The sequence below is a fragment of the Eschrichtius robustus genome, chromosome 8, assembly GCF_028021215.1.
Source record: "Eschrichtius robustus isolate mEscRob2 chromosome 8, mEscRob2.pri, whole genome shotgun sequence".
Classification (NCBI taxonomy): Eukaryota; Metazoa; Chordata; class Mammalia; order Artiodactyla; family Eschrichtiidae; genus Eschrichtius; species Eschrichtius robustus.
In genome coordinates, this window is record NC_090831.1 from 68,189,239 (window position 1) to 68,201,355 (window position 12,117).

At 37.6% G+C, this 12,117-nt stretch overlaps 2 protein-coding genes and 1 pseudogene across 3 annotated transcripts in view; all 3 read right to left on the minus strand.

Moving 5' to 3' along the window:
- UMAD1 (UBAP1-MVB12-associated (UMA) domain containing 1) overlaps positions 1–12,117 on the minus strand; it is a 235,909-nt gene that overhangs the window by 129,354 nt on the left and 94,438 nt on the right. The gene's annotated exons all lie outside the window — the stretch shown is intronic.
- On the minus strand, positions 3,337–4,998 carry LOC137768888 (protein transport protein Sec61 subunit alpha-like). Its single transcript, XM_068550604.1, is given in 3 exon segments — positions 3,337–3,461; positions 4,083–4,875; positions 4,877–4,998. Coding segments are annotated over 3 exon segments (924 nt in total). The 5' UTR covers positions 4,990–4,998; the 3' UTR covers positions 3,337–3,443.
- On the minus strand, positions 3,511–4,073 carry LOC137768705 (protein transport protein Sec61 subunit alpha pseudogene; annotated as a pseudogene).

Consider the following 12,117-nt stretch of genomic DNA (forward strand, 5'->3'; position numbering starts at 1 on the left):
ATTGGGAGATTGGGATTGACATATATACTCTATTATATATAAAATAGATAAGTAATGAGAACCTACTGTATAGTACAGGGAACTCTACTCGATGCTCTGTGGTGACCTAAACGGGAAGGAAATCCAAAAAAGAGGGGATATATGTATATGTATAGCTGATTCACTTTGCTGTACAGCAGAAACTAACACAACACTGTAAAGCAAGTATACTCCAATAAAAATTAATTAAACAAGAAAAAACAGACAGACAGACAGTAACAATTAGTATTGGCCAGGATACTGAGAAATCGGAACTTGCACACACTGCACTTAGGACTGTAAAATGGGCCAGTCCCTTTGCAAAACAGTCTGGAGTTTTTCAAATGATTAAACATAGAGTTACCATAAGACCCAGCAATTCCACTCCTTGGTATATACACAAGAGAAATGAAAACATATATACTCAAAAACCTGTACACAAATATTCACAGCAGCATTATTAATATTAGCCAGAAAGTAGATATAATCTGAATGTCTATTAACTGATGAATGAATAAACAAAATGTAGTATAGCCATACAATGGAATATTATTCGGCAATAAAAAATAATGGAATAATAATACATGTTCCAACACGGATGAACCTTGAAAAGTAAAAGAAGTAAAGGACCCAGCCACAAAAGAAGTAAAATAAGCCAGTCAGAAAAGATCAAATATACTGTATGATTTCACTAGGTGAAATGTCCAGAAAATGGAAATCTACAGAGGCAGAAAGTTTGGGGAAAATGAAAAGTAACTGCTACTGGGTACAGAGTTTCTTTCTGAAGTGATGAAAAGGTTCTAGAGTTGCCTGTAAAACTACACAACGAGTGCTCAACTCTGTGAATATGTTAAAAGCCATTGAATTGTACACTTTAAGCAAGTTAATGTTATAGTATATGAATTATATCTCAATAAAGATTTTATTAAAAAATATAGTTTCTGTTTAGGGTGATGAAAGAGTTTTGGAAATAGACAGGGGTGATGGTTTCATGACATTGTAAATGTAATTAATACCAATAAATTGTACATTTAAAATGGTTAAAATGGAAAATTTTATGTTATATATATTTTACCACAATAATTTTAAGAAAGTGAAGAATGGAAAAAAATAACTTACTTTCCCCAGTTTTAATTATGAGTAGATTCTTCCTTCAGTAGAATCACTTTGTCCAAAGTAGGAAAATCCCACATCTAAAATATTTTATCAGCCCATTGATAAAGAAAGTATTAACATGATTTTGGAAATTTTATTGAAATAAATCAATCGGTATAACATTTTAAAAATTTGTAAAAGATATTAAAATCAAATGCATTCCCTTTTCAGTTTTACAACTTATAAACTTCGTATATTTGTGGTTCTTAACCTGCCTTAACACTGTTTTTGGCAGATGATGCTTGTTAACTGCTTTGCTATTTCCTGTTGTGAGGAAACTGACTGTTACACTTCAGGTTTTAACAAATAGCATTTCTACTAACCTTTGCTAATTATGCTGTGCCTGGATTTTGCGTAACATTTCACACTACATTTATTCTCCTACTTTGATTTTAGAGCAACTTATTTGTAAGAAAGTGAATTTATATACATTTCATTTTGACTCACCAGCCAAATCTGATTGTGTTGCGTCTAATCCAATTCTACAGATACTTAAACAGAAATGCACATTGATGTGACTAAACTGAATACTTAAATATACAGCACCTCTTTCAGATTTCAACAGGAATGCAGATACACAGACATACATACAGACCAAGCAAAAACAGCCTAGTGCACGCACTGTAAAAGCCATGTGCTTTACAATAAATATTTCTCTGCAAGTCTTTTCAAATACACTGAGAATTATTACTTTAACATGATTGCATTTGAATGTATAGCACTCTGATGGGTTTAGTTTAAAGCAAGTCTATTACCACAGAAAGAAGAGCAAATGTTCTACCATAGTGCCGTTTTATATGAAATAAAACATCAATATCGGAGATGAAAAAATTAAAGCATCAAACAATAGTAACTCTGTCGTCAATCAAGCTTATTTCAGATAAATGAATACAGAATTTCAAATCTGTGATTACTCATACTTACATTCTTTTCACTTGACAATCCTGAAAATCACTTTACCTAAAAATTTTGGTTCTAAATGTTAGGCTCATTAATTAAAAGAATTAATCCTTCTAAGCAGTTGTCACTTAGAAAAGGCATCCTGAGAAACAGAGTAACAATACTTACATGAATTATGCCTTGATTTTAAAATTTTTTTATATTTATAAACATAAATAATATTATATATGGTGAAAATCTCATTTTCTATGATGAAAAATAAATGTTAATCTTTTTAGATGAGAAAAATAATGACTGATGCACATTGGATGTAAGGGCCAGGAGACTCCAGAAACTATATTTTTTATAAACATAAAAAAAAAAACACCCAATACATTTATTAAGTGCACACTTTGTGAAAGACATTTTCTTAAGCATTTTACATACTTAATTTCATTTAACCCTCACAAAAATTTTGTGCAGTAGGTATTCATTATGTATAGCCACTTCATACATGAGAAAGCTAAGGATGAAGAGATTAAGTAGGCTGTGCAAATGTGCAGGAGTAAGAATTCGAACTAGGATTTGAATCCAAGTCCATGCTCTTTCCATTACACCATTCTTTCTTCTACGAGTAAACATTCTATCATTTGCTAAAATAATTCAGTAGCATCAGCTGTTGCAACTGTAAAAAGGCTCGGGGAATACCAGGCATATTCCTGAAGTCTGACTGGTTAAGCTATATTACCCAGCTAGGAAGGGGAAATCATACTTAGGCAGAGAAATCCCTACTTTTCCAAGTTTGACACATCAGAACAAACAAGAAATCAAAACTAAATTAAACTCAACCTTAACATTTATATTTCTTAAAGTCCTATTAATCCAACCAGCAGAGGCATGTAATAATACATGGAAAACAGGATGCTAATTTTATAAAAACAATTTCTACTTGGATTCTGCATGTTGTATATTTCCCACTCTGTATGTATCTTGTACATGTACTTGAACATGTCTTTTATAGGTGTACATTTTAAAAAATTACTCCAAAAGAGAGCTCATCCAAGGTCATCTCATTGGTTAATTTACTTTTTAAGTTACAGTGAAGTTTGTTTTTTGGATACCAATACTTTTTTTTTTTGGCAATCTGAATTACATTTATTTTTAAACAAGTGGGGGGAATTTTGAGTGTCTTGAATGTTGTGTGCAAAACTGATCCACGTCACCATCTCACCGTCACAACTGAACATGGCAAGGCGGGTACATTGGTTTCCAGCATCACAGGCAACACTGCATGTAGGTTTTTTAATGAATAATGTAAACTTCAGTGTAAGGCAGCTGGTACTAATGCTGCACACAGGCTTAGCTCCGTGCCCATTTCAGGAATGAGACGGTCAGCACTTGAAAACAAACTGTGAGAGAAGAAAAGAGGAGCCAGCATTATCTGACAAAAACAATGTGTCAAAATATTTTCCCTTTCACACACACAAAAAGAAATACTGGAACATTTAGAAAAACAAAGCACCATCCCGCCAACCTCAGCCTGTTCTTTAGCAAATATTTCAAAATACTGATAAATAATAGTGACTGCAAGCAGAATTCCAGTGCCTGAGCCGATGGCCCCGACGGAAGTCAGCCAACACCGACAGGGCGCCGATGCACAAGCCCCCAAACGCAGCCGCCGTGGGGATGTACCTATTAAGCTCATGAACCACAGAGGTATCCCTGTGGCCCCTCATTACCATTTGCTGTTCTTTAAGCTGTTTAGCTACATCGTTGGCTGAGGAACCAGACACCTCTATCCACATCTTAGAAAAGAATGCACATGATCCCAACATGAAGATGCTATAAACAACCACATGGACAGGATCCTCAAATATGGCACCCATGGACTCAGAAGGAGAACGGTAGTAACAAAGGCCCCCCACTGGGTAAGAACAAGCAGGTCCTCCCCAACTGACATCAGCCCACTGTCCTGGTAAATTTACTAAAAAGTTGCCTGGTAAATTTACTAAAAATCGAACTGACAGCACCTGGGAAATAACATACAGGTTGGACACCAGGGCCGACTGCAGGATGATGGGGATGTTGGAGGTGTAGAAGAGCTTGGGGTAGCTGCTGTACTGCCCTCGGTACTGGGCCGACTTAATGGGAAGATCCACACGAAATCCCTGAAAATATATAACAGCAAACACAAAAACTGTAGCCATGAGGTTCATGAGATTGGGTAAATTCTGACGATAGAAAGCCTCCCTTAGAGCTCGACCTTTGTCTGTCCTGGTGGCCAGTAAATGAAAGACAGCTATGACTGCACCCTCAAACTCAGTACCTCTGCCACTGTTAATGGTAGTGGGACTAAAGGCCTTCCAGACAATGGTTTCACAGAAGATGGTGGCAATAAAGAGGGAAATCCCAGACCCCAAGCCGTAACCCTTCTGTAGCAGCTCATCTAACAGCAGCACAATCAAACCAGCAACAAACTGAATGATGATAAGGAGACAGATTCCAGCACCCATTTCAGCGGGATCCCCATACACGTCCGTCATGACATACACAATGCCTTGCCCAATGGTAATGATCATACCAGATAGTTTTGGGGCTCCAATGAATAGGGCTCTGTCTTTGGGTATATCTCCAACTTCAATGATTTTGGCTTCAGCTAACAACTGCATAATCAAACCAGATGTTACAATTGGGGATATACCCAATTCCATTAAAGTTCCTCTGTTGAATGCAAGAATAACTCTCATCCAGTAGAAAGGATCTGCAGAATCTGATGACATGATTCCAAATAGTGGTATCTGACAACATACTAAGAAGATGAAGAGTTATAGCAGTCCATAGTACCTTCTCTCTAAACTGGATTTTCCTTTCAGGTTTCTGAATTTCTGGTAGAACTGCACAGAAAGGTTTGATAACTTCTAAAAATCTGATGCCCATGGCGGCAGCTAGGGCCACCCGGCGGGGCCCAGCGACCTCGGCACGGCCTTCGCTAGGGTCCCGCGGCTTGGGCCTCGGCGCCCGCTCCCGACACGCTCTGGCCAGCCCCACCAATACATTAAAAAGGCATTTTTTAGGGAAAAAAATATATATGTACATACATATATAATTATAAAGGTAATATAAGCTTACTCCAACTACACAAGAATGGGTCTAATTCTTACTGAAACACTTTTCTCTTAGCTTTCCCAACACCCATTCTCCTCAGTATTTTCCTCTTGACTCTCTGGCTGTTCTTTCTCAGTCCGTCTATGAACGTCTCCTATTCTACTCAAGTTCTAGGTTTCAGAGCTCCCTAGGGGCAGGTCCTGGGCTCTCTTTCTCAACATTCCCCCCCCTAGGTGATCACATTCATTCACAAAGATGTGAATACCATCTGCACCCTGATAATCCCCAGATTTATACTGTAAGCCCAAACCTCTACTGAAAACCTCCATTACTACATAAAAGTTACTTTGTCTAAAAACTGAACTCTTGATGTTCCCCAAAACCTGTTCCTTCTCTAGACTCTTATATCCTCCACCCTACGGCTCATGCCATCGGACACTTACTTAATTCTAGGGAACCTCCTTGTCCCCATATATAATCCATCACCATATCCCCAAATACGTTCTAAATGTGCTCACTTCTCTCCATTTCTACTGTCACTACTCTAGTCCAAGTGACCACTACCTCTCACCTGGACTATTTATTATTGCTCTAGGCCATATCCTACAGATTCTCCTCTTTAATTTAAAGACCAGTGAGGTCGTTAAATTAAAACAAACAAACAAAAAACAGATACTATCATTCCTCTATTAAAACTCCTTCAATAAATTCCCCTTGCACTTCAGAACAAAATTCGAACTGCCAAGCCTTGTATATTCTGACCTGCCTGTTCCTATCCAATTTCATCCCAGTTCTTTGCTCCTCTCTGTACTTCAGTGATATTGGTCTTCTTTCAGTTCTTCCAGTAAGCCAAAATCCTTTCTGCCTCAGGGCTTTTGCACATGCTGGTTCCTCTACCTGGAACGCTTTCCTCCACTTCTTGCCCAGCTAACTCTGATTCATCGTTCAAGTTTCAGCACAAATATCACTTCCTGAACCACCTCCTACCCTAAATTAGTTCCCCCTTGTGAATTCTCTCTCATAGCATCCTTTTCTTTCATATCACTCATTACAATTTGTAAGTAAATACATATGTGTGTGTGTGTGTGTGTGTGTGTGTGTGTATGCATATGTGCATATTAAATGCCTGGCTCTTCCACTAGGTTGTAAAATTCACGAAGACAGGGACCATGTCCATCTTGGTCACCTCTGCATAGCCAACACTTTACATAGTGTCTGCACATAATGGGTGCTTTATAAATATCTGCTGAATTAATCAATTAGTAAAAAGTCTCCTTCTCCACCAACATGCCACTCCTGAAAGCAACCATTGTAAGTTGTTTTCCAGACATGAAAACATATGATTAAAGGGTAAAGAGTTCAGGAGACTGGTTCAAGATAGCAGAGTAGAAGGATGTGCTCTCACTCCCTCTTGCGAGAGCACCGGAATCACAAATAACTGCTGAACAATCATCGACAGGAAGATACTGGAACTCACCAAAAAAGATACCCCACATCCAAAGACAAAGGAGAAGCCACAATGAGACGGTAGGAGAGGTACAATCACAATAAAATCAAATCCCATAACTGCTGGGTGGGTGACTCACAAACTGGAGAGCACTTATACCACAGAAGTCCACCCACTGGAGTGAAGGTTCTGAGCCCCAGGCTTCCCAACCTGGGGGTCCGGCAACGGGAGGAGGAATTCCTACACAATCAGACTTTGAAGGTTAGCGGGATTTGATTGCAGGACTTTGACAGGACTGCGGGAAACAGAGACTCCACTCTTGGAGGGCACACACAAAGTAGTGTGCGCATCAGGACCCAGGGGAAGGAGCAGTGACCCCACAGGAGACTGAACTAGACCTATCTGCTAGTGTTGGAGGGTCTCCTGCAGAGGCAGGGAGTGGCTGTGGCTCACCGTGGGGACAAGGGCACTGGCAGCAGAAGTTCTGGAAAGTAGTCCTTGGCATGGGCCCTCCCAGAGTCAGCCATTAGCCCCGCCAAAGAGCCCGGGTAGGCTCCAGTGTTGGGTCACCTCAGGCCAAACAACCACCAGGGAGGGAACCCAACCCCACCAATCACCAGACAAGTGGATTGAAGTTTTACTCAGCTCTGCCCACTAGAGCAACAGCCAGCTCTACTCACCACCAGTCCCTCCCATCAGGAAACTTGCACAACCCTCTTAGATAGCCTCATCAACCAGAGGGCAGACAGCAGAAGCAAGAAGAACTACAGTCCTGCAGCCTGTGGAACAAAAAACCCCATTCACAGAAAGACAGACAAGATGAAAAGGCAGAGGGCTATGTACCAGATGAAGGAACAAGATAAATCCCCAGAAGAACAACTAAATGAAGTGGAGATAGGCAACCTTCCAGAAAAACAATTCAGAATAATGTTAGTGAAGAAGATCCAGGACCTCGGAAAAAGAATGGAGGCAAAGAAAGAAATGAAGGAAATGATAGCAAAGATCAATAAAATTAAAAGCTGGTTCTTTGAGAAGATAAACAAAATTGATAAACCATTAGCCAGACTTATCAAGAAAAAAAGGGAGGATACTCAAATCAATAGAATTAGAAGTGCAAAAGGAGAAGTAACAACTGACACTGCAGAAATACAAAGAATCATGAGAGATTACTACAAGCAACTATATGCCAATAAAATGGACAACCTGGAAGAAATGGACAAATTCTTAGAAATGCACAACCCTCTGAGACTGAACCAGGAAGAAATAGGAAATATGAGGACACCAATCACAAGCACTGAAATTGAAGCTGTGATTAAATATCTTCCAACAAACAAAAGGCCAGGACCATTCGCTTCACAGGCGAATTCTATCAACCATTTAGAGAAGAGCTATCACCTATCCTTCTCAAACTCTTCCAAAATATTGCAGAGGGAGGAACACTCCCAAACTCATTCTACGAGGCCACCATCACCCTGATACCAAAACCAGACAAAGATGTCACAAAGAAAGAAAGCTACAGGCCAATATCACTGATGAACATAGATGCAAAAATCCTCAACAAAATACTAGCAAACAGAATACAACGACACATTAAAAGGATCATACACCATTATCAAGTGGGGTTTATCCCAAGAATGCAAGGATTCTTCAATATACGCAAATCAAACAATGTGATACACCATATTAACAAACTGAAGGACAAAAACCATATGATCATCTCAATAGATGCAGAGAAAGCTTTTGACAAAATTCAACACCCATTTATGATAAAAACTCTCCAGAAAGTGGGCATAAAGTGAACTTTCCTCAACATAATAAAGGCCATATATGACAAACCAACAGCCAACATTGTCCTCAATGGTGAAAAATTGAAACCATTTCCGCTAAGATCAGGAACAAGACAAGGTTGCCCACTCTCACCACTATTACTCAACATAGTTTTGGAAGTTTTAGCCACAGCAATCAGAGAAGAAAAAGAAATAAAAGGAATCCAAATCGAAAAAGAAGAAGTAAAGCTGTCACTGTTTGCAGATGACATGATACTATACATAGAGAATCCTAAAGATGCCACCAGAGAACTACTAGAGCTAATCAATGAATTTGGTAAAGTAGCAGGCTACAAAATTAATGCACAGAAATCTCTTGCACGCCTATACACTAATGATGAAAAATCTGAAAGGGAAATTAAGGAAACACTCCCATTTACCACTGCAACAAAAAGAATATCTAGGAATAAACCTACCTAGGGAGAAAAAAGACCTGTATGCAGAAAACTATAAGACATTGATGAAAGAAATTTAAGATGATACAAACAGATGGAGAGATATACCATGTTCTTGGACTGGAAGAATCAATATTGTGAAAATGACTGTACTACCCAAAGCAATCTACAGATTCAATGCAATCCCTATCAAACTACCAATGGCATTTTTTACAGAACTAGAACAAAAAATCTTAAAATTCGTATGGAGACACAAAAGACCCTGAATAGTCAAAGTGGTCTTGAGCGAAAAAAATGGAGCTGGAGGAATCAGGCTCCCTGACTTCAGACTATACTACAAATCTACAGTAATCAAGACAATATGGTACTGGCACAAAAACAGAAATGTAGATCAATGGAACAGGATAGAAAGCCCAGAGGTAAACCCACGCACTTATGGTCAACTAATCTATGACAAAGGGGGCAAGGATATACAATGGAGAAAAGACAGTCTCTTCAATAAGTGGTGCTGGGAAAACTGGACAGCTACATGTAAAAGAATGAAATTAGAACACTCCCTAACACCATACACAAAGATAAACTCAAAATGGATTAGAGACCTAAATGTAAGACCGGACGCTATAAAACTCTTAGAGGAAAACATAGGCAGAACACTCTTTGACTTAAATCACAGCAAGATCTTTTTTGATCCACCTCCTAAAGTAATGGAAATAAAACCAAAAACAAACAAATGGGACCTAATGAAATTTAAAAGTTTTTGCACGGCAAAGGAAACTACAAACAAGAAGAAAAGACAACCCTCAGAATGGGAGAAAATATTTGCAAACGAATCAATGGACAAAGGATTAATGTCCAAAATATATAAACAGCTCATGCAGCTCAATATTAAAGAAACAAACAACCCAATCCAAAAATGGGCAGAAGACCTAAATAGACATTTCTCCAAAGAAGACATACAGATGTCCAAGAAGCACATGAAAAGCTGCTCAACATCACTAATCATTAGAGAAATGCAAATCAAAACTACAATGAGGTATCACCTCACATCAGTTAGAATGGGTATCATCAGAAAATCTACAAACAACAAATGCTGGAGAGGGTATGGAGAAAAGGGAACCCTTTTGCACTGTTGGTGGGAATGAAAATTGATACAGCCACTATGGAGAACAGTAAGGTTCCTTAGAAAACTAAAAATAGAATTACCATATGACCCAACAATCACACTACTGGGCATATACCCAGAGAAAACCATAATTGAAAAATCCACATGCACCCCAATATTCACTGCAGCACTATTTACAATAGCCAGATCATGGAAGCAACCTAAATGCTCATTGACTGACAAATGGAAGAAGATGTGATACATATATACAATGGAATATTACTCAGCCATAAAAAGGAACGAAATTGGGTCATTTGTAGAGAGGTGGATGGATCTAGAGACTGTCATACAGAGTGAAGTAAGTCATAAAGAGAAAAACAAATATCGTAAATTAATGCATATATGTGGAACCTAGGAAAATGGTACAGATGAACCAGTTTGCAGAGCAGAAATTGAGACAGAGATGTAGAGAACAATCGTATGGACACTAATGGGGGGAAGTGGCATGGGGGCGGGGGGGGGTGGTGGGATGAATTGGGAGATTGGGATTGACATGTATACACTAATATGTATAAAATGGGTAACTAATAAGAACCTGCTGTATAAAAAAATAAATAAAATAAAATTTAAAAATTTTAAAAAACCGTGTAAAGAGTTCAAACATGAACACATTTTAACGTTTTTTTTCATTTTAATGTTTTTGTAGTACAAATTTTTACATTTGAATTAAATCTAATAAGAATAGTTTTAGAAAGATAATTAAATATAAATAGGGCCTAGATCATAATTAAAATATAGTAAAAAAATAAAAGTTGAGATTTGACTACAAAAAGTACATGTTACATAGAAAGAGGCCATTACCATGTAGACCTTCAACATACCAATAAAAATTTGCTGAGCATCTATCATGCACCATGTCATGTGGAGCACGTCCATAATGGTTTAACAGCAGCATTTTATCACTATAGTAAGTTTCAAGAGGAAGGTGGTAAGAAGGATTTCTTCAATAAAACTATAATTATAAAGTGATTAATTGTATTACAATAAAAAAGAAAGCATTTTATTTAGGAGTAAAAAATAATTTTATCACTTTACAAAGGTGTTTAATAAGTTGATTTAATGTCTTATACTTAGTAGTCCCACTTTCAGAAGAAGAGATATGCATGTTTTGCTCGGTCCTTATCACGTCAACGGCAGTTAACTGAAAAATCCAAAATTATTTTTTAGCAAGCCAATGGTTTCGTGTTTATACAAGTTAATGTTGGCTCAATAGGCAGAGAGGACCAGAAATGTCATTCTAATGTGGTTTTTATTTATTTTTAAATTGAAGTATAGTTCTAATTGTTTTAATTCGTTGCATTAAAAATCTGTTAAAAACAAAAACAAAAACAAAGCAAACCCCCTACTTTATTTTTCCTTGCACTTAAAAGAGGAATTCAAAGCTCCTCTAGTAAGTTCAACACCTGGGGGAACTTCATTAAGCGCTATTCCCTGAAATTACCGCTTCAAGGTGCAAAATAGGGGCTTCATAATCTGAAGAAGTTAACGTAACGTGCACCGCTGCTCAGGGACTCACAGTGGCACTGGGAAATGCTGCCGTGCTATCACCTTAATTAATGTTTCCATCAAATGAATGGAGTGCAAAAAAATAAAAAATAAAATCATGCCTAAAAGTCAGGGTTTAAAGGATTTGGAGAAACAATGAATTCCTGATTTCAACATTAGCTGAGGAAGACTTTTATTTCTGCTCCCAAACAGTCTTTAATTCTGGTAGCTACATGTCAAGACATAAATGGATGCTGGATAAAGTTCAAAGATACTAAAATGATTAAGGAATCTGTTGACTGCTACATGTAGTAAACTGTAAAAAGTGTTATGACACTTCAGGATGGAAAAGGCAATGTAAAAGGCAGATTATAAGACTGCATAGTGTTATGAACTGTTATGAAAGGTATATCCTACTCGAACTTGTTCGTCAAATTTCAAAATTCTAGAATTTAAGATTTCTACAACAAAGGCAATACCAACTTAAATTTTGAAATAATTTAAGACAAATAAAATATTATTCTAAGCGGTGGAGAGAAAACATCAATCTTGTAAGAAGCAGTGTAAAACTAAATTTTAATAGTTTGAAGGAGGATTTGGGTGATTTTTATAGATTTTATGGACTTAAAAGTAATCTTGCAAATA